We start from the raw sequence: 23,230 nt of genomic DNA on the forward strand, positions 1-23,230 counted from the left end.
CTTACAGCGGAAGAATTCAGCAGGAAACAACTGCTTTGGTTCAGCTAATGAGAAAGAAGGAAATGTTAGAGAAAGAAAACATTACAAGTGAAAGCTGAAGCAGCCCCCCCCCTCTTTCCCAACACAGGGAGGAACCAGCAGAAGCAAGTTAGCCAAACTGCTGTCCGGGGCTTCTGGGGGACCAGTCCCAATGGATATAAATCTTTAGTAAAGCCACACTTGGAATACTGCATCCAGTTTTGGTCAACCTATTACAAAAAAGATGTTGAGACTTTGGAAAAAGTGCAGAGAAAAGCAACTAAGATGACTAAAAGGTCTGGAAACAAAAACAAGAACTGTTGCAGGATTTGGGTACGGCCAATTTAGAGAAAAGAAGGACTAGGGGTGACACGATAGCAGAATTCCAGTATTTGAAGGGCTGCCATAAAGAAGGGGGGGGGGTTCAACCTATTTTCCAAAGTCGCTGAAGGCAAGACAGGAAACAACGGGTGGAAACTAATCAAGCAACCTAGAACTAAGGAGAAATTTCCTAACGGTAAAAACAATCAACCATTAGAAGATGTGGGTGCTCCACCACTGGAGTTTAAGAAAAGACTGGGCAGCCACTTGTCTGCAATGGCCTAGGCCAGGGGTCCTCAACCTTGGCAACTTTAAAGACTTGTGGACTTCAACTCCCAGAATTCCACAGCCAGCAAAGCTAGCCTGGCCTAGGATCTTCTGCCTGAGCAGGGGGGGTCGACTAGAAGACCTCCAAGATCCCTTCCAGCTGAATTGAACTGATTCCAGCAAGGGAAGGCTGCTGGGGACCCCTTTGGCAAAGGGGATAATTCCCCGAGAAGCTGAAATTGGGGCTCTGGGAAGCTTCTCGATTCGGGACTCCACTTCACAGTCCAGGGATTCTCCATCGCGGCCACTTTGAAGATGGCTGGACTTCCACTCCCAGCACTCCTCCGCCTTAGGCTATGGGCAGGGGGAATTCTGGGAGTTGAAGTCCACCCACCTTTAAAGCGGCCGAGGTTGAGAAATGTCGCTCTAGAGCAGGGGTCTCGTGGACGCTGAGGAATTCTGGGAGTTGAAGTCCACGAGTCATAAAAGGGCCAAGTTTGAAGACTTCTGCTCTAGGAGGCTGCGGGTTCAGGTGCGAGTCTAAATCCCAACAACAACCATTTTGGAGGCCAAGCTGTCCCATCAAGCCCCACCCAGCCTGGAGCCAGCGGCGGCTTCCCCTGCGCCACCCGCCCTTCCCCGGAGCCCCCCTCCTCCCTCCCTGCCCCCGCCCCTCCACCTGCCTTGAGAACGGCTTCAGCCAGCGAAAAGTCCCGCCTTCCGGGGGGAGGTGTGTGGAACCGCCGCCGCCCCATCCCTCCTGCCTTCCGGGCACGCGCAGAACGTATCTCCCTAGCGAAGCGGCTCCGCAGAAAAGGAAAGGGAGGGGGACGCACACTCGGAAGAGCCGCGGGCGGGGGACGGCAACCAGAGGGCGGGGATCAAAGCCAGGGCTGTCCTTAGGCTCCTCCCCCCCGCAGCTTCCGGCTGCCCAAGGCTCGCGGCGCTTCTGCTGCCAGGGGACGGGGTAGGAGTGGTCGCTCAGTCCGGCTTAAAGTGGGGTCGCCCGTTATTCCCTCCAAGTTGTGGGCGCCCTAAGACTGGAGGTTTTAAAGAAAAGACTGGACAACCATTTGTCCCAAAGGTGCTTTTGTCACCAGGCAACCGGACTTTTCTTTGAAGACGTTTCGCTTCTCATCCAAGAAGCTTCTTCAGTTCTGGTGGAATTCCCCACCATCCAGTCAGAGCTGAAGAAGCTTCTTGGATGAGAAGCGAAACGTCTTCAAAGGAAAACAAGGAATTCCGGTTGCCTCCTAACAAAAGCACCTTTGGGACAACCGTGACCTGGATGACTGAGAATCTCTACATAGACATTTACAACCATTTGCCTGGAATGCTACAGGGTCTCCTGCTTGGACTAGAAGACCTCTAAGGTCCTTTCCAACTCTGTTATTCTAGGGGTAACCACTCTGATATTCCCTGGTGGCTTTCCAGCCTAAAGTAAACTACTGAGCTTTTGGAGACCAGCCAAAAGCAGCCAAAATTGGCCTCCTGTGAAAAAAAGAGGAGACTTGGTTGCTTCTTAAATTCTAAATGGTTGTCCACTTCTTAAAAAGTTTCCTGAGGGCATCCACAAATTTTGGAGGCAGGCTGTTCCACTGATGAATTGTTCTTACTGTCTGGAATTTTCTTAGTTCTAGACTGGATCTCTCTTTCATGATCTTCCACTGGGTTTACTCCTTGTTCTGCCCTCAAGTGCTGGTTGATCCTCTCTGTGACTGCCCTACAAGTCCTAGGAGACAGCTATGATGTCATCCCTAATCCTTCTCTTCATTATACTAGATCATTAGACATACTTTGTTTGGTTAACCATTCTTCATATGATTTATCCTGCTGATGGGCTGTCTGTCAAAACAAAGCAAGATTATGGCATACACTTGAAAGGAGACCAGGAAGAGGAGCTTGTCTGGCAAGAATAAAGAATGCTTATTCACAGGGAATATGAAGGTGTAAAGCTTGTAACAATTCTTTGTGGTCAAAATGCTGATAAAAGTAACAAAAGACTTAGCATCTTGCAAGCTCAGCTAGAAGCTAGGAATAGAGATGGCCTGGAGCAAATAGAATGTGTATAACTCCTGAAGCGTTCATTAGCCAAGGTCTAGGAATAGGGAATGCTAGAGACCAATAGAATAATTGTTAGATTATTATTGAAATGTTTATTAGATATTTCTTATATATCCCACCTTATCCCTTCTACTTCAGAGAAAATGTATAAAACTTTATTAATTCTATGGTTCAAGGTTCCTTGGCATTTTGGCCTGGATCCCTTTTCTTGGAGCACTTCAATAAAAAACAAAACTTGCACCTCGTGTCTGGTGTTCATCGGCCTCCGCACCAGGCTCAGACCTGAATTGGGGACAACACTGCAGACCCCTTATCTTTGTTGCTCTTCTCTGCACTCTTTCCGGGGTCTCGGTTCACGTCCTTGTGTCACGGAGTTTTTGCAGTCACATGGAGATAGCTGACCGCTGCTTGCTTCTGGGATATTTTTTACATCTCAGTGTGGTTTTCTTGTTGATCTTCTGTCATAGAATCACACCCCTTCCCAACCCAGCTTAGCTTTCAAATCCAACACTACTGTGAAAATTCCCAGTGATGCCCTAAGACTGTTTTCATTTCACAAAGTTAAAAAAGATGCTCTTTTGTCATTATTTAGTACAAGTCACTTCGGTGATTTCAAGAAGGGTTAGAAAACATTCAGGAAAAATATCCATTCCACCTTGTAAAACATGTTGAAGTTTGGAGGAGGAGGAGGAGGAAGGAAGGAAAAGAACCAAAATCATGCCACTTTTTTGGTTCACAGCCAGTGCAAACTCAAGGCAGGGCGCTTGTAACATTAGAGAACAGAGGAGGTTTTAACAAGGTATCCTGAGAATTTGACATGGACAGACTCATGTTTCCTTTGGTCAGACTCCTTCTTAGGGTTTCCAAGACAGATGAGGTCATGATGGTTTGCAAACGTCTTAATCTTAAAGTAATATTTATTAGATATATTTATTTACATGTACATTAGCTGAATCAACAGGGAATGACAATTCAAGCTTATAAGGAGGTTGTCTACATTGATGGCTTCACAAGTGCAATGTGCCTTGGCAGCTTAAATAAAGCAAAAGAAAGAACACACAATTTTCCATTGTCAGTATTTCCCCAGCACACAAGGATCTCTGAAAATTCAGTTCCTCCAGAGTGCTGAAAAGATTTAATGAAGTTGTTAGTCACTTCTTGAAGCCACAATAGTTTAAATAGATTTTAAGGTTGTTTTTTTGTTTTTAAAGTGCTGTGCTGTTAAAACAATCACAATTTTCCCATTTAAAGATATACAAATGCCTCAATTATCTTGTTCCTGACAACATCACCTCTCCTCTGTGGATTTCCCAGCCTGCTGCTAGTTCCTTGAGAGACAGGCAAGTGTGCTCAGGGGAGCTACATGCTCACGTACGAAGAGCACATGCAGATTACTTCAAATGTCTAGATGAAAGGAGCATTTAGAATAGCACAAAATGCTCCTTTGCAAGTTAGAAAAGTTAATTCTGAAGTTCAGGAAAATCACAAAAATTTTTCAAATGTGCATTTCAACTCAAGAGGCAGAGGGTTCAAAGTCACCTTCCCAGAAAGCCTAAGTCACCGAAACAAAGTCTGTCTGCACTGGACCCCAATGACAAAACCCACAGACCCTCCTCTCCCCTGCAGATACATCCATACAACTTCTGTGCATCACGCTAAAAAATAATAATACAAATAATAATCAGCTGAGTCCCAAGGGCACAATAATATATTTTTTTTAAAGAACAAAGTGCGTTGGTGACTTCCCCCCCCCCCTGAATTCTATAATGTGAATGAACTCAATAAAACAGGACAATAAAACACCAATTTCCTGAACTAAATAACAGAAAAAGAAAAGCAGCAGGGGAGCTGCTTCATTTACTCTTTCGGCACTTTAAAGTTGTCTTTCTCTTTGCGTATGGCTCCCATGGTCCGAACAGGGTCCGTTTCCCGGGCGTGGTGCTGCACAGTTGCTTCTCTGTCCGGAAAGAAAAAAAAAGTCATTAGGGCAGTGATTCTCAACCTCAGCAACTTTTAAGATTCCCCATGCTGGGGAATCTGGGAGTTAACGCATATTTCAACATATTAAAGATATCTTCCCCAGCTTGGGAGCCTCCACATGAGTTGGGCTGATTAATTCCCAGAATCCCCCAGTCACCACAGAGTTCATGTCTGGAAGCTGAGGGAAGGCTACAGCAATTCATAAGCAAGGTGATGCCTCTTATTCCTTTCTGTGTTGTGTCCCTAACCCACAGGGTGGCAGAATGCTGTGAGGTACTTGATTCAAGAAACACAATTTACTTTTATTGGTGTACTAGAAAAGTCTTTCTCAATCTCAGCAACTTTTAAGATGTGTGGACCTCAAATCTCAGAATTCCCTGTGTAGCTGGCTGGGGAATTCTGGGAGTTGAAGTCCACACATCTTAAGTTGCTGAGGTTGACAAAAAATGCAATAGAACAAAGAAGAGTGACTTCCTTGAGAAAATCATTAATGTTTGGAAAGGTAGAAAGAGAGGGATGGCCAGGAGCAAGGGGATTGGCCTAGTTACTGGAGAGGTGGGTGCACCATTGGGAGACCTGAAGGACTAAATTGTGGACACTTCTATGTAGGAAATCTATCAATGTGGTTTCTTAAGAAGCAATACTTCTTGATGATACAGGTAGTCCTCAACTTATAACAGTTTGTTTAGTGACCGTTCAAAGTAACTACTGCAAAAAGTGCCTTATGACCATTTTTCACACTTATGACTGTTGCAGCATCCCCAGGGTCATGGGACTTACATTCAGAACTGACTCATATTTATGACAGTCGCAGTGTCCTGGGGTCATGTGATCCCCTTTTGCCACCTCCTGACAAGCAATGGGGAAGCCAGATTCACTTAACAAACATATTACTAATTTAACAACTGCAGCAATTCACTTAAACGTGCCAAGAAGTCGTAAAATGGGGCAAAACAAACTTAACAAATTTCTCCCTTGAAAACACAAATTTTGGGCTCAATTGTGTTCATAAGTCAAGGACTACCTGTACTCACTCACTCTGTCTTCTTATTCAAGGCAAAGCAGGCAAAGAGCTCTCCTTTTCTCCTGCTTCTCCTGGAAGCATCTAGAATGGCGACCGAAAAACAGAATGCCAGACACTTTTGGTATGTAAAAAGGTGCTTATATATCAGGAGTCTTCAAACTTGGCCCTTTTATGACTTGTGGACGCCAGCTCCAAGAATTCCTCAGCCAACATGCCTGAAGAAATTCACTAAACAAATTCACAGTGAGAGGTGGGCTTCAAATTTCTTCCACTTTTAATACAACACAAGTAAGCTGTATAATTCAATTGGAAAAAAAATCTGAAAGTGTTCTGTGGAGGAAAATTAAAATCAGAAAACTTACAATAATATAGTTGCCTTAAAAACACATACTCTGAAACCAATACTTTGTTGAAGCACCTTTTGATTTTATGACCACATTCAGTCTTTTGGACCTATCAGCTTAGTACATACACCTTGCCTTGGGAATCTTTGCCCTCTCTTCCTTGCAAAAATGCTCTGAATCTGTCCAGCTGCGAGGGCACCTATCGTACACAGCTGTCTTCACGTCCTCCCACAGATTTCCAATTGGATTCAGGTCCAGTTTCTGGCTAGGACATTCCAAAGGTTTTCTTCTGATGAGGCCATTCTTTTGTCTATTTGCAGGTGTGCTTGGGATCGTCAAGTTGAAAGGTGGCATTCCTCGTCATCATCAGCATTTTAGGAGGCCTGAAGATTTTGTGCCAAAACTGTTTGGAACCGTTCACTGTTCCCTCCACCTTGCTTAAAGCCCCAGTTCCAACTGAAGAAAAGCAGCCCCAAAACATAATGTTGTCACCACCACGTTTCACTGTGGGTATGTTGTACTTTTGGTGATGCGCAGCGTTGTTTTTGCACCATACCTTTTGGAATTATAGCCATAAAGTTTCAATCTTGGTTTCAACACACCATAACACATTTTTCCCACATGCTTTTGTCAGACCCAGTGTAGGTTTGGAGTTGCTGGGGTTGAATTTTCTTTGTAACAAAAGGCTTCCGTCTAGCCCAGGGGTGTCAAACTCAATTTCATTGAGGGCAGGATCAGCATTGCGGTTACCCTCAGGGGGCCAGGTGGGTATGGCCAGGGTGGGCATGGCTAGAGTGCGTATGGCCTACTGGGTGGGCGTGGCCAGCTCTACATCGTTCGCATCAAGGGTGCCTATGGGGGGCTGGGCAGGAGTGGGACAGATCTGAGGCTCTGGCAGAAGGAGGGTCTCTTGGCCCTGGCCAAGGCAGTGGGGGCCGTTCCCTCACTGTTTCCAGGATGGCTTTGTGGGCCGCATGAAACCTCTTCACGGGCCGGATCCGGCCCCCGGGCCTTGTGTTTGACATGTCTGGTCTAGCCGCTCTACTCTACAGTCCAGAGATATGAAGAATTTGGACTTCCAGTTTGCCACCGCAGCCACCGGAAGGCGAGCTCCATCTTCTACGTCTGATTTTGCACCGCTGGGGGACCCTGGAAAGGGTCGAAAGTTACTCTGTAGGGGCGACCAGCAAGGAGGGGATCCTCACTCGATCGTGGGAGGGTGATAGCCCTTCCACTCAATCCAGAGCAGCCCTCCAAACCGGCGGACAAAAGACCGGCCATAATCTTTATAAAGCAGCATGGATGAGACTGGATGAGATCTGAACACTCTTTTCCAACAACCCAAGACACGGCTCTACACATGGACATCACCAGACGGTCAATACAGAAATCAGATTGACTATATGCTCTGCAGCCAAAGATGGAGAAGCTCTATACAGTCAGTAAAAACAAGACCAAGAGCTGACTGTGGCTCAGACCATGAGCTTCTCATTGCAAAGTTTAGGCTTAAACTGAAGAAAGTAGGGAAAAGCACTAGGCCAGTCAGGTATGAATTAAATCATATCCCTGTACAGTAGAGGTGACAAATAGATTTAAGGAATTAGATCTGATAGACAGAGTGCCTGAAGAACTATGGACAGAGGTTCGCAACATTGTACAACAGGTAGCAACCAAAACCATCCCAAAGAAAAAGAAATGCAAGAAAGCATTCTGAGGAAGCTTTGCAAATAGCTGAGGAAAGGAGGGAAGTGAAAGGCAAGGGAGAAAAAGAAAGATACGCCCAATTGAATGTAGAATTCCAGAGAATAGCTAGAAGAGATAAGAATGCTTTCTTAAATGAACAGTGCAAAGAAATAGAAGAAAACAATAGAATAGGGAGAACCAGAGATCTTTTCAAGAAAATTGGAGAGATGAAGGGAACGTTTAATGCAAAAATGGGCATGATAAAGGACCAAAATAGCAGGGACCTAACAGAGGCAGAAGAGATTAAGAAGAGGTTGCAAAATTACACAGAGGAACTATACAAGAATGAGATTAATGTCCCTGATAATCACAATGAGGTGGTCACTGACCTCGAGCCAGACATCCTAGAATGTGAAGTGGGCCTTAGAAAAGCTGAGCAACAACAAAGCTAGTGGAGGTGACAGTATGCCAGCTGAGCTATTCAAAATCTTAAAAGACGATGCAGTAAAAGTGCTACACTCAATTTGCCAGCAAATTTGGAAAACTCAACAGTGGCCACAGGATTGGAAAATATCAGTTTACATTCCAATTCCAAAGAAAGGCAGTGCCAAAGAATGTTCAAAATATTGCACCATTGCACTCATTTCTCATGCTAGTAAAATTATGCTTAAAATTCTACAAGCTAGACTCCAGCAGTATGCGGATCGAGAACTACCAGAAGTACAGGCAGGATTTCGAAGAAGCAGAGGAACTAGAGATCAAATTGCTAACTTACGCTGGATCATGGAGAAAGCTAGAGAGTTCCAGAAAAACATCTACTTCTGCTTCATTGACTATGCTAAAGCCTTTGATTGTGTGGATCATAACAACTGTGGCAAGTTCTTAAAGAGATGGGAGTACCAGACCATCTTATTTGTCTCTTGAGAAACCTATATGTGGGCCAAGAAGCAACAGTGAGAACTGGACACGGAAACACTGATTGGTTCAAATTTGGGAAAGGAGTCCGGCAAGGCTGTATACTGTCGCCCTGCCTATTTAACTTATATGCAGAGCACATCATGAGAAAGGCAGGGCTAGATGAATCAAAAGTTGGAATTAAGATTGCCGGAAGAAATATCAACAACCTAAGATATGCAGATGATACCACTCTAATGGCAGAAAGTGAAGAAGAACTGAAGAGCCTCTTGTTGCGGGTGAAGTAGGAGAGTGCAAAACTTGGGTTGAAACTTAACATTAAGAAAACCAAGATCATGGCATCCGGCCCTCTCAATTCCTGGTAAATAGATGGGGAAGAAATGGAGGTAGTGACAGATTTTATTTTCCTGGGCTCCAAGATAACTGCAGATGGGGACTGTAGCCAAGAAATTAAAAGACGCTTGCTCCTCGGGAAGAAAGCCATGGCAAATCTAGACAGCACACTAAAAAGCAGAGACATCACCCTGTCAACAAAAGTGCGTATAGTCAAGATTATGGTCTTCCCAGTTGCAATGTATGGGTGTGAAAGTTGGACCATAAGAAAGGCTGAGCACCAAAGAATTGAGGCCTTTGAACTATAGAGCTGGAGAAGACTCCTGCGAGTCCCTTGGACTGCAAGGCGATCAAACCACTCAGTCCTAGAGGAGATCAAACCTGACTGCTCTTTAGAAGGCCAGATCCTGAAGCTAAAACTCAAATACTTTGGCCACCTAATGAGAAGGAAGGACTCACTGGAGAAGAGCCTAATGCTGGGAAAGATTGAGGGCAATAGAAGAAGGGGACGACAGAGAATGAGGTGGCTGGATGGAGTCACTGAAGCAGTAGGCGTGAGCTTAAATGGACTCCAGAAGATGGTAGAGGACAGGAAGGCCTGGAGGAACATTGTCCATACGGTTGCAATGGGTCGGACACGACTTCGCAGCTAACAACAACAAAAACAGCGGTGACTGACTGTCCAGGGGAATTTAAACCATTGAAAGAATAACCTGATTTAAACTGGAGGACTAAAAGGCTTTTTATTCTTATTGAAGATTTGGGTTTTGACTTACAAAAAAGAAGTAAAATTATAAAAAGGATTATAAAAATCTTGGACTTAAAAAAAATCCTAATTGGACTTCCAGGTGGCAAGGCTCCGTCAATGGCGGTCATTTCTGACCGTCAGCCCCGCTGTTCCGTTTAAACTGCGAAAACAGCGACGATCAGCTGTTTTGCAGTTTGGGAATCCCCCCTTCGAGAGAAGAGGGGGGGGTGAGTATTCAGGCAAGAGGTACAGCTCCCCTAGACCCCCAGAACTCAATCTGGGGGTTGAAGGGTGAGAGCTCCCTCAGAGCCTGAATTAACTCCGGACTTGGGACTCTTCTGTTTCAAGGCTTTGAAACAGAACAGGACGCTGCAACCATCCCTGCTTGTAACATTGTATTTTGGATTACTTGGACGCAGGCAGAGCTGAGCGGGAGAATTCAGAAACTGCAAGTATATGATCTTTAACTCCGGTTTAACTTAAAAGAAGGGGAGGAAGATGGCGCCGGAATAACTTCTGAGAGAAAGCGTGAAATACAAAAGAACAAGGAAAATAAAATAAAAGCAAGGGGGAAGACAGAAAGTGGATTCTTAAAGTTCTAAAAGACTTTGTTTAAAACATTTGAGGTTGGTCCAAAGATGATTTAAGAGACTTGGCTATTTGACAGTGAAGCAACAAAGTTGCAATTAGTGCGGAAAAGTGAAAGTGAGAAACGAAAGTTAATTGGGTGTTAAAATGGCTTCCAAACCACCTAGATTCCCTGCTTATAAAAGTGCAGGGGCTTCACCAGTTCAACAATCTGGTCTTCAATCACTGATGCCACCCCCTGCAGCATCTGCACCTACATTAACGTTGAAAGATTTACAAGATGCTTTAAAACTTCAATCTGAGAAAATATCTGAGCAAGTGGCAGAGCTTATTAATGAGAAAAATAAAGAAATACGAGAGGATATTTTGCTGGCACTTCAAGGACTGACAGTTTGTATTGAGAATCTGGATGATCGTGTGGAAGAAGTTAATCAAAATAATTTGATATTGGAAGCCAAAGTCAGTGAAGCTGAGATTAAAATGGAAAAAATCGATGATGAGATGGTGATGATACAATATAGAGATATGGAGTTTGCTTTGAGGATCGGAGGTCTGAAAGAAAATCCACAAGAAAATTTGGAGGAAATAGTGGCAAAAGCTGTGGCGCCTATTTTGGGTTGGTGAGTTGAAGATGTTATATTGGAAATAGATAAAATATTTCGCGTCCACTCTTGGATTGCTAGGCAAAGAAAACTGCCAAGGGATGTGGTTGTTTATTTTACAAAGAGAACAATCAGAAATGCGATTATTCAAGCTTTTTATAACAACAGATTTAAAGTGGCTGATCAAGAGGTTTTAATTCTGAAAGAAATTCCACCAAAAATTTTAAGTTTTCTGGATTAAAATTTGGTGGAATATGCAGAAGATATTTAAGAAAAAGATAAGGTTTACCCCGCAGTTATTTTTATTGGGTATTATTACTGATTGTACTGTTATAGAGATTAAATTGATGTTGAATCTAATAACGGACTTTAAAAGTTTCAAACTTGGCAGATGGCAAAAATTTCAGCATATTTGAAAGAACAATTGCAACAGAGAGATATTTCGGAATGGAGAAGATGGATCGATTATATCCAGAATAAATATGGGACTAAAAAATTTCATTTAGGATATGAATGAGTATTAGAATTATAAGATGTATTATTATTTACCTATGTATAAGGGGAGTTAAAGTGCGATAGGAATTAAATCTCCGGGTGAGATTCAAGGTGCTGGTGATGACCTATAAAGCCCTACATGGCATGGGTCCGGATTATCTTAGGGAGCACCTGCTGCCAGCATCAACTTCCCATCGTCCTGTGCACTCCCATAGAGAGGCCCTCCTTAGGGTGCCACCGGTTAGGGAGTGCCGGCGGGTGATCCCCAGAGGGAGGGCATTCTCTGTAGGCGCGCCTGCCCTTTGGAATGATTTACCTGTGGAACTCCGGACCGCCCCTGATCTGCGTTCATTTCGCCGGGACCTGAAAACCTGACTTTTCGATTTATCAGGCCTGGACTGAAGGGGTTTTAGCTTTTTAAATATTGTTTTAATTGTTGGGCTTAATTAATTTATTTTAATTTTATATTATCTTTTATATTGTATTTTATGCTGCCCTGTAAACCGCCCTGAGTCCTTCGAAAATAGGGCGGTATAGAAATCTAAATAAATAAATAAGTAAGTGTATTCATAGTTTGTTAGAATATTTTAGTTTAAGCTTGTTAGAGGCAATACCCTGTTTTCAGCTCTGGGAAGTTGGGGGGGAGGGTGGGGATGTGGGGGGGAGGGGGAGGGATGGAATATACTTAAAATGTACTGTAAAACTTTTCAATAAAAAAAAATCCTAATTGGTATGGGCAACATCTTGTGGCTAAACCTGATACTACAACCTGTTATTGCCTAAAAGAGACTTGGCTTGAAGCCCAGACTATAGATAAGACTTTTGCAACCTTGGCAGATATCAGCTTTGAGAAGCCCAGCTGTGTTCTATACTCTGTGACAAAACTATTTTTATTCTTAGATATATGAAGAATTTGAGAAGAATTTGTTGTCACATATAGTGCGCAACCAGTACTTGCCAGAAATTCCTGCAGCTCCTTTAACGTTGCTGTAGGCAACTTGGCAGCCTCTCCGATCAGTTTTCTTCTTGCTTTTTTCATGAATTTTGGAGGGACATCCAGTTCTTGGTAATGTTGCTATTGTACTATATTTCCTCCACTTGTTGATGACTGTATTCACTGTGTTCCAGGGTAAATTCAGTGCCTTGGAAAATTGTTTTGTACCCTTCTCCCAACTGATACCAAAGTCAGATCCTGTTGATGCTTTGTAATCTCTTTGCAGACCACAGCTTTTGCTGTAAGAAGTGGCTGACTAAATGTCAGCAAGATCCTACCACTAAAGCTGAAATTTATATGGTCAGATTCTCTTCAATTGATGGCAGGTGTGTACTGACTACAGTTACAATTCATTTAGTGACCGTTTGAAGTTACAACGGCACTGAAAAAAGTTACTTAGGACCGTTTTTCACACTTACGTCCATTGCAGCATCCCTAGGGTCATGTGATCAAAATTCAGACACTTGGCAACTGACTCATTTTTATGACAGTTGCAGTGTCCCAGGGTCGTGTGATCCCCTTGTGACCTTCAGACAAGCAAAGTCAATGGGGAAGCCAGATTCACTTCACAACCGTGTTCTAATTTAACACCTGCCGTGATTCACATAAGAACTATGGCAAGAAAGGTTGTAAAATGGGGCAAAACTCACTTAACAAATGTCTCACTTAGCAACAAAAATTTTGGACTCCATTAAGTTAAGGACTACCTGTACTACTTAACATTAGTTTGAATGTGTTTGGTTAATTCTGAACACAGCCACATCCCTACTTATAACAATGTGCGCATACTTACGCAACCATGTTATCACAAGATTTTTATTGTTATCTTTTTGCCCCCTAAAAGTTTTCAGTTTGTTTTTCTTATACATTATACATTATATTGAAAGGTGGATGAAATTCTCAAGTGATTGATCTTGGTCTGAATTTTTTACATCTCCAAAACCTGGAGATGTGGAGGCTTTTCATAAAAGAACAATTTCTACATTTAGGGCTGAAATAAAAAAGGAATGTTCTTTATCAACTACTGATTGCTGGTTCATGATCCTCTGTTGAGTGTCAGGGGGCAGCTTTTTTTTCAATCCCGCTGGGAAACAGCCGTGTCTCCATCACGATCCTGTTATGGAGAAATTACCTCACTCTCATGAAGGGGTTGTATGTGAATTCTTCACCAATGGTGGATGGGATGGTTGCCTCACCTCCATCGTACTTGGCCTACAAAAAAAAAGGGGAAGAGCTCAGGAAAATTCCAACAGACAGAATCCTTGTCTATTGTGCAGCTGCATCAACAGATAACCTGCTGCGTCAGTTGTGGGCATAAGCAAGATAGAAAGTGTCTTTGGTTTTTATTTCTTTACCATTTTTCCCCTCCTGGCAGAAGGACTGACCATTTCTGCCAGGGCCCTGAACAAATCATGGAAAACCAAGACAAGAAGAAGGCCGGACAGAGGGCTGCGAAGGTCAACCGCCACATTAATCCATTGGGAAAATTGAAATGGGATTTCCTACAGCCAAAGAGAGCAAGCTGAAACTTCTTGAATGAGCCATTCCTGTTTTTTCCAAGGAAGGAAAGTGTAATCTCTCTTGCCTTCGCCCATGACAGCTTTCGTTGGATGGCAGCATTATTTGGTTCCACGTGCCGGGCAAACTTTAAGTTGTTGATGGTATATTCGTGTCCACAATAGACTTTCTAGCCAGGAAAGAAGCAGAAAAAGAGAAAATTAGAAGGCACCAATTCAGAAACTGCAGGTCAGCCTCACCAGATGCTTTCCACAACATTATTTAACAATGGCAAATTAATGACAGATTCATGTATATTTGACAATGTTACTTGCCTCAATTGCTTAAAATAGGGTGTGGGGCCAGGAAGGGATATACAGTCATGGCCGAAATTGTTGGCACCCCAGAAATTTTTCCAGAAAATCAAGTATTTCTCACAGAAAAGTATTGCAGGAACACATGTTTTGCTATGCACAGGTTTATTCCCTTTGTGTGTATTGGAACACAACAAAAAAGGGAGGAAAAAAAGCAAATTGGACATAATGTCAAACAAAACTCCAAAAATGGGCTGGACAAAATTATTGGCACCCTTAACTTAATATTTGGTTGAACGCCCTTTGGAAAAAATAACTGAAATCAGTCGCTTCCTATAACCATCAATAAGCTTCTTACACCTCTCACCCGGAATTTTGGACCACTCTTCCTTTGCAAACTGCTCCAGGTCTCTCTTATTGGAAGGGCGCCTTTTCCCAACAGCAATTTTAAGATCTCTCCACAGGTGTTCAATGGGATTCAGATCTGGACTCATTGCTGGCCACTTCAGAACTCTCCAGCGCTTTCTTGCCATCATTTCTGGGTGCTTTTTGACGTATGTTTGGGGTCATTGTCCTGCTGGAAGACCCAAGATCTTGGACGCAAACCCAGCTTTCTGACACTGGGCTCTACAGTGCGACCCAAAATCCTTTGGTAATCCTCAGATTTCATGATGCCTTGCACACATTCAAGGCACCCAGTGCCAGAGGCAGCAAAACAACCCCAAAACATCATTGAACCTCCACCATATTTCACTGTAGGTACTGTGTTCTTTTCTTTGTAGGCCTCATTTCGTTTTCGGTAAACAGTAGAATGATGTGCTTTACCAAAAAAGCTCTATCTTAGTCTCATCTGTCCACAAGACGTTTTCCCAGAAGGATTTTGGCTTACTCAAGTACATTTTGGCAAACTGTAATCTTGCTTTTTTATGTCTCTGTGTCAGCAGTGGGGTCCTCCTGGGTCTCCTGCCATAGCGTTTCATTTCATTTAAATGTCGACGGATAGTTTGCGCTGACACTGATGCTTCCTGAGCCTGCAGGACAGCTTGCATTCCTTTGGAACTTGTTTGGGGCTGCTTATCCACCATCCGGACTATCCTGCATTGCAACCTTTCATCAATTTTTCTCTTTCGTCCACGACCAGGGAGATTAGCTACAGTGCCATGGGTTGCAAACTTCTTGATAATGTTGTGCACTGTGGACAAAGGCAAATCTAGATCTCCGGAGATGGACTTGTAACCTTGAGATTGTTGATATTTGTCCACAATTTTGGTTCTCAAAATCCTCAGACAGTTCTCTTCTCCTCTTTCTGTTGTCCATGCTTCGTGTGGCACACACAGACACAAAATGCAAAGACTAAGTGACCTTCTCTCCTTTTTATCTGCTTTCAGGTGTGATTTTTATATTGCCCACACCTTTTACTTGCCCCAGGTGAGTTTAAAGGAGCATCACATGCTTGAAACAATCTTATTTATCCACAATTTTGAAAAGGTGCCAATAATTTTGTCCAGCCCATTTTTGGAGTTTTGTTTGACATTATGTCCAATTTGCTTTTTTTCCTCCCTTTTTTCTTGTGTTCCAATACACACAAAGGGAATAAACCTGTGTATAGCAAAACATGTGTTCCTGCAATACTTTTCTGTGAGAAATACTTGATTTTCTTGAAAAATTTCTGGGGTGCCAACAATTTCGGCCATGACTGTATTTGGCCTTTGTGATTGGGACTTGTAGAAAACTGTTTTTGTTAGTCCAGGTTTAGAATGCTGTATAAATCCAGCTCACTGTCTTTGAGTCCCCACACCCAAGAGGTTTAGTATTTATACAAAAATACCGTTTCAGGAGGGAGGCGCCCCAAGACCTCAATTAAAGCTCTGTACATTTCTTCTGGGGTTCCTTCAAAGAACTTTCCACACCCAGCCACAAACAAGGTGTCACCTAGAAGAAAGAGGGGGTTCAAAAAATAGAAACCGACTACGATGTTAGACTGAAAGCACAAACCGTGGACACGGTTGTATAGAATAAATAGTAACCTACACATTTGTTTAGTTCTTGCAAATGCCACAAAAGTAAAATGTAATCTGCCTACCTTATGGTTAGGCTGCAATGCACAGCACGGAGACGGCATTGGTCGCGCTGGTGAATGATCTCTGGCGGGCCCGAGATAGAGGTTATTCCTCTGTCCTGGTCCTATTAGATCTCTCAGCAGCTTTTGATACCATCGACCATGGTATCTTACTGCGTCGTCTTGAGGGGCTGGGAGTGGGAGGCACCGTTTTGCGGTGGTTCTCCTCCTACCTCTCGGACCGTTCGCAGACGGTGTTGGCAGGAGGGCAGAGGTCAAGCCCTAGGCCTCTTAAGTGTGGAGTACCTCAGGGTTCGGTGCTCTCGCCCCTCCTGTTCAACATCTATATGAAGCCGCTGGGAGAGATCATCCGTAGCTTCGGGGTGAAATATCATCAATATGCTGATGATACCCAGCTATTCATCTCCACCCCGAATCAACCCAGTGATGCCCTCGATGTGATGTCCCGTTGCCTGGAAGCGGTACAGATTTGGATGGGAGAAAACAGGCTTCGACTTAACCCGGCCAAGACTGAGTGGCTGTACATACCGTCATCTCGTTTAGTCCAAAATGTTCCATCTCTGACTATTGGAGGAGAGATGTTACCTCCCATTGATAGAGCACGCAATCTGGGCGTCCTCCTAGGTTCACGACTCAGTTTTGAAGATCATATTGGAGCCGTGGCTAGGGGGGCATTTGCACAGATTCGTCTTATATACCAGTTGCGCCCCTTTTTGGACCGAGATGCCCTACGTACAGTCACCCACGCACTCGTTACCTCCCGTATTGATTACTGTAATGCTCTCTACATGGGGCTGCCCTTGAAGACCACCCGGAGGCTTCAGCTGGTGCAGAATGCAGCTGCACGGGTTGTGATGGGAGCTCCCCGATACTCCCATATTACACCCCTCCTGCGTGAGCTGCATTGGCTACCAGTTGCCCTCCGGGTGAGATTTAAGGTGCTGGTACTTACCTTTAAAGCCCTACATGGCTTAGGTCCGGGATACTTGCAGGACCATCTGCTGCCGGGAACAAATCCCCATCGTCCAGTACGCTCGCACAGAGAAGGCCTCCTCAGGGTACCGTCAGCTAGGCAATGTCGACTGGCGACCCCCAGGGGGAGGGCCTTCTCTGTGGGAGCTCCAGCCCTATGGAATCAGCTCCCCCCTGAGCTTCGGATGGCCCAAAACCTCCAATCCTTTCGCCGCGGCCTCAAAACACTCCTGTTCCACCAGGCCGACCTAGACTGACAGGCATTTTATTTAATTTATATTTAGTATTTTTAATTTATCTCTTAAATTCTCTAATTTAATTTATTGCACAGATGTTCTCAATTTTATTTCTATCTTGATCTCTGTACTTATTATATGTTTTGCTGTTAGCCGCCCTGAGTCCTTCGGGAGATAGGGCGGGATATAAATCCCATCAATAAATAAATAAATAAATAATGGTGCAAACACTGACATGTTTTTGCACTGACAAGTTGAAGCCTTTTGCTTCAACTGTTTGGCTTTGAATCACTAAAGCGCAGGAGGAATTCAACCCGGATGTTTTGAGAAGAGCACGCTTCAGATGGGAAGTGAAACTTCGTGTGTTAAACTAATTGGTGAATGTGATTCATGATGTGTAATTAAGGGAGGGGATTCTGTATGATATGATGTGTTAAGGGGAGGAGAATTCAGATTCTGGCATCCATCCATGAGTGCCGATGCTCCGTTCTATTATAGACTTTTTTGGAATAAACAATCATGCAGTGTTCTTTGATCTGTCTCATTAATCGGAATGAGTTAGTTTATTTTGGACTAATACATTTTATTGACAGGCATAAGCCTTTATAAACCACAGTCCTCAAGTCCTGCTGAGTGTTGTTTAGTTCCTGAGTGCAGAACACCTGTATAATCTGAGCAGGATCACCTGCTCAAGGTGTGAAGGTCACTCTGACTGCCCAACTGAAGCAAGCAGGTGCCTGTATCAGGCAGTATCAATACAGGAAGATGCTGTAGGTGGATATTCTCTCTAGTACAATGGTGGGAGGACAGTAGCTCATGTTGTTTAGGATGCTGGGTTGAAAGTTAGCAAGCCCACATTTGAGATCTGAGTTCTGTTGCATGGTGGGGTGAGTTCCTGTCATTTGCTCCAGCTCCTTGATGGTGACATGAAAGCAGTCCCCACAGGTGTCTCTCTGGGGCAACAGTGATGTCACCCCCTAATCCTTTCAACCTAGAAGCACTTTAAATGATGCCTCCAACATGAACAGGGCAGGAGTATAATGGCAAGCACAGAATTTCATATTGAGCAGGAAAATATGATTTACCATATGGGTAGACCATATGAAGTAGCTGACAATACACTGCCAAATGATGGGTCCTGCAGGTCAACATGCTATGAGGTGGAGCTAGAGCTAATACTCTGAATTAATGGTGTTTATGATGTGGCTCGATTAAAGCCTTTGGGAATGGCTGATGATGTTTTACAGGAAAGGAAAATATGAAGCTCCGAAGTCAGAATCACAGTGAAAACATGGAACACGAGAAGCATGGACATGGGAAAGTTCAACGCAGTGAAGCGAAATGGATCAACTACACACTGACAGGCAACAATGGGCTGGAATTTGACACTTTCAGTCAGAAGAGCTCAACAAAGCCATCATTCAGATCACCTGAGATGCTGCTTGTCTTTCCGGCTTTAGGCTCAGCCCAGAATACGGCTGGAAGTATCCACATGAGAGAACCCTTTTCCCAAGACACACTGAGATCAGGCCTGCTCACCCTCTGAAGTCCCAATTTCTTTGAGACAAGACAGCCTTTAGGTTGCCTTCAACTTGATTTTCTGTTCTAAATAAGCTTATGTTTGATTCCTTACTGGTTTCATTGTTGACGCTTTTTTGAACATGGGGTTGTTCTGTGTACTGGTTCCCTTCAGGAAGGAAGTGAACATAGAAATATTACTTATAATAATAATCTGGTTCTGGAGTATACCTGTGAACACCGCAGGCGGCTCTGAGCTGTTCGGCTTTGTCACAAAATAGCAGATGTGTCCAGAGGTGTGGCAGGGAGTCGAGAGGCATTTCACATTAAGGGAGCCCACCTGAGGAGGGGAGAAATCTCCTGGTTACTGACAGAGATGCTGTGACACCGTTTCTGACTCTGATGTAGCCCAGATGACATAGCAAAACTAGAAAGCAGCAGAGCACCAAACAGAAGCTGCTGCTAATCTGGTTGCTCCAATCTGTCCCATTTCTTGAGCTGGATGCACATTTGCTGCCCCGTGTTGAAGCTTTTCTGTTCCAGAGAACTTTTCACAAGGCAGGAGGTAAAGAAGGCCCCATTCTTGTTTATCTGAAGGATAAATTTGGCTTCATTCTAACCACTGTGCCAGCACGGCTCTGCAACCATCAATGCTGATCCAAAAAGCGAATGTGTCTGTATAACAAAATGCATCTGATATGCTCTGTAAAAAAGTCTATGCAGCGCACAGAATGGACACTTCCCACGCTAAGAAAGTGGGTCCAGGTAAAGGTATTTTGCTACCTTATATCCAATAGGACAAGTAGGCCCAGTTTATAGGACCTGCTTACTGCTTCTCCCACAGGCTCACCCTTCGAGAAACCCTCCCAGTTAAAATTCCCTAGAAGGTGCAGCTGCATACACCGGTTTCCTACTGATGCACAAAAAGCACGTTTGGGGCTATGTACATGAAACATCCCATCAAGAGATAGCATGCCAATAGACCTAGGTTTGTTTAACGTGGGCTGCACATTTGTAGCAGAAAGGCAAAAGGGTGATGAATGTTTACCAATTTCAGCAAAGCATTGAAGGACTGAGGAGCATTGCATAGCACCCGTGGAAGGTAAGGGCACATATCCATGTGAACCAGGCTGTGAAGCAACTGGGCACCACCAAGTTGGCCCTTTAACTCAAGCTTGCCACTTCTAGTCAAATAATAATAATAATAATAATAATAATAATAATAATAATAATAATAATAATAATAATAATAGTAATAATAATAATAACAATAACAACAACAAAACAACAATAATAATAATATGATGATGATGATGATGATGAAGGGACCTTGGAGGTCATCTAGTCCAACCCCCTGCTCAGGCAGGAAACCCTATACCATTTCAGACAAATGGCAGTCCAGTCTCTTCTTAAAAACTTCCAGTGTTGGAGCATTCACAGCCTCTGGAGGCAGGTTGTTCCACTGGTTAATTGTTCTGTCAGGAAGTTTCTCCTTAGTTCCAGGTTGCTTCTCTCCTTGATTAGTTTCCACCCGTTGCTTCTTGTCCGGCAGGTATAGGGTTTCCTGCCTGAGCAGGGGGTTGGACTAGATGACCTCCAAGGTCCCTTCCAACTTTATTATTGTTGTTGTTGTTGTTGTTTGACCAGAAGTGGCAAACTTGAGTTAAAGGGCCAACTTGGTGGTGCCCAGTTGCTCACAGCCTGGTTCACATGGATATGTGCCCTTACCTTCCACGGGTGCTGTGCAATGCTCCTCAGTCCTTCAATGCTTTGCTGAAATTGGTGAACATTCATCACCCTTTTGCCTCTCCACCAGAATGGAGAATAAAGGGTCAACATAAGAATCATTGCACAGGAGAGGCACACACCTTCAAGCCTGAATAGGACACATGTTTCAAAAAGTGCCTGGGCAATCTATCCTTCCCACCCCGCTTTTTTTGTTACCTGAAAGGTCATAAGATGAGAGACCTTCTGGGTGAGGGCTCCAACCCTGCTATCTCCCCCATAGACTCGTAATCCTGGCTCCATCTTTACAAGTTTCTCATTGCCACCAGCGTGGTCCCTAGAAAGTTAAAAGGTCAGACTTTGGAGGCTGTGCAAACACAGGAAGCATTAGCTAAAAGCGCATGTAAACAGCTGTTCGTCCCAAGCTTTTTGGAAAAGAGTCATCTTATGCCAGGGGTCTTCCAACTTGGCCCTTTTATGACTCATAAAAGGGCCAAGTTGGAAGACCCCTGTCTTATGCTGACTGAGCCATGCAAGACTGAATGCAAATAGGATGTTGGCTTAGTATGTCACATAAACTGGCACTTTTAGATGTAATTTGTTTTTATCGGAGTCTGTGTGTCCTGAATCAGAAATCTGGGGGAAGGAATGGCTATGAGCCAATGGAAGGATTGCGTTTCTTTGCAGTCACCTGATCATTAGCACTCTGTCTGAGAGACGTCGAGGCCATTTGGGGGTTTATCTGTGCCCTCAGGGTCACCTGGATCAGGGTGCAAATGGGGATGGAACCTTCTTGGAACTGCTGCAAGGGCTGTGTTGTAAACTGGAGATAGGTGGTGTCCTATTCCTCTGTTGAGGGAGGGGTTCTAGCAATTCTAACATAGATGGATTCTTTTTCCCCTCTTTCAATCCAATTTTTCTCTCAATCTCTTGTGGTACCTCTGTAGGTTTGCTGTGATGCCCTGGGGTGCAGCAATACAGAGTTTGGGAACCACTGGGCAAAAGGATTCCCCCAAATTTCATTTCAAAAGTGGTACAATTCAAACTCCACTGACAGCCACAGCCTTCCAAGAAGGCACGCTCTGTGAGCACTTGATTTGAAAAGCAGGTCAAATTAAGAGATCAAAAAAATTAATTATTTCTTTCCTCCCTAGAAAAGCCTTCTATTTTGGAAAATTACTGCTTCTAAGAGTTCGTCTGGGAAGCCATGGCAACAGCAATAACTGAAATGGCAGGTGACATTTGCAGTTGCAGACCTGACCTGAATGAGCCCAGGAGAAAATGTTTACAGTCTGTGCATTACTCTTTGCATGGGGAAAATCCTGGTACCCCAAAAAGGAGGGCTGCCCCCTTACCGCCCCTTGTACTCAGCTGCAAAGCCTTTTAAGCCACACAATAAAAAAGGATTACCAGTGGTGATGTGTAGTGAGCACGGTGGTCAGTTTCACTCCATGCTTCCCGACTGCATCCAGAACCTAGCAAAAACAGTGAAAAGTGAAAGTATTGTTATTGTTGTCATTGTAACTACCACTATTTACAATTAGCCATAAATGACCAAAGTAGAACACCTGGCCTCCAGAAATCACTGGAGGTTTTTAAGAAGAGACTGTCACTTGTCTGAAATGGTATAGATTCTCGTGCTTGAGCAGGGGGCTGGATTAGAAGACCTCCAAGGTCCCTTCCAGCTCTATTCTATTCTATTCTATTCTATTCTATTCTATTCTATTCTATTCTATTCTATTCTATTCTATTCTATTCTATTCTATTCTATTCTATTCTATTCTATCCTATCCTATCCTATCCTATCCTATCCTATCCTATCCTATCCTATCCTATCCTATCCTATCCTATCCTACTATTCCATTCCATTCTTGAGGGCAAAGAAAGACACTGGGCTGCCTTCATTACATAGCAAAACGAAAAATACCTCAAGAAGTGCAGAAAAAAGTTGCCATCCGCCAAAAGACGGAAATGTTTCCTGAAACGTAAAAAGTGCCCTCCCATTCCCCGCTTTTGTATATGCCCCAAGAATAAGCAATAAGGTTTAAAAATAAATTTATTTTTCTCTGACTTTTAATTATGTGGAATTTTAGCACAGCTAGTCCAGTTCTTACAACGGCAGTTGGAGCTGGAATTTTCATCGCCAACGGGTGCAGTCCTAAAGATGGACGTCAGGCGACTGTGGCACTTAAGAGACGGCGATTCCGGCCGTTACGCCATGAAGTGAGAACTGTGGGGGGCATTAAGTGAGGCTGCTACGTGGTCACCCTTTGCAGCTTCCTGCCAGCTTTCGCACTGACTTTGCTTGTGGGGAAGCTGGCAGCGGAATGGAGCAACTTGCCACGGCCAACTTGTTGCGGGACAACTCGGCACGGGACGATTCAACCATTCACTTGTAATTATTTAAAATTATTTAAAAAAATTATTTTACTTCTCGCCAAGCACAGTTTATTTTGTCCCTGCTTTGGCATCCTTTCTTTAATGATTCTATTCCGCCATTCCTTCGATATGA

General features: G+C 43.8%; 1 protein-coding gene across 2 annotated transcripts in view; it reads right to left on the reverse strand.

Moving 5' to 3' along the window:
* The window catches only part of LOC308674236 (hydroxyacylglutathione hydrolase, mitochondrial-like), a 47,428-nt gene that overhangs the window by 14,412 nt on the left and 9,786 nt on the right, over positions 1-23,230 (reverse strand). Inside the window, exons 3-9 of one of the 2 annotated variants that reach the window (XM_081338567.1) lie at positions 22,129-22,193; positions 20,938-21,055; positions 19,225-19,333; positions 16,016-16,119; positions 13,962-14,063; positions 13,509-13,588; positions 2,534-4,627 (exon numbers count right to left, since the gene is read on the reverse strand). In XM_081338567.1, the coding sequence (XP_081194693.1) occupies positions 4,528-4,627; positions 13,509-13,588; positions 13,962-14,063; positions 16,016-16,119; positions 19,225-19,333; positions 20,938-21,055; positions 22,129-22,193 (678 nt within the window). In that variant the 3' untranslated portion in view covers positions 2,534-4,527. Of the gene's footprint in view, positions 1-5; positions 4,628-13,508; positions 13,589-13,961; positions 14,064-16,015; positions 16,120-19,224; positions 19,334-20,937; positions 21,056-22,128; positions 22,194-23,230 lie in introns of those variants that run through there. The other variant, XM_081338569.1, reaches the window with a different exon arrangement.

Source organism: Vipera berus (assembly GCF_964194415.1).
Source record: "Vipera berus genome assembly, chromosome: 13".
In the NCBI taxonomy this organism is placed as follows: Eukaryota; Metazoa; Chordata; class Lepidosauria; order Squamata; family Viperidae; genus Vipera; species Vipera berus.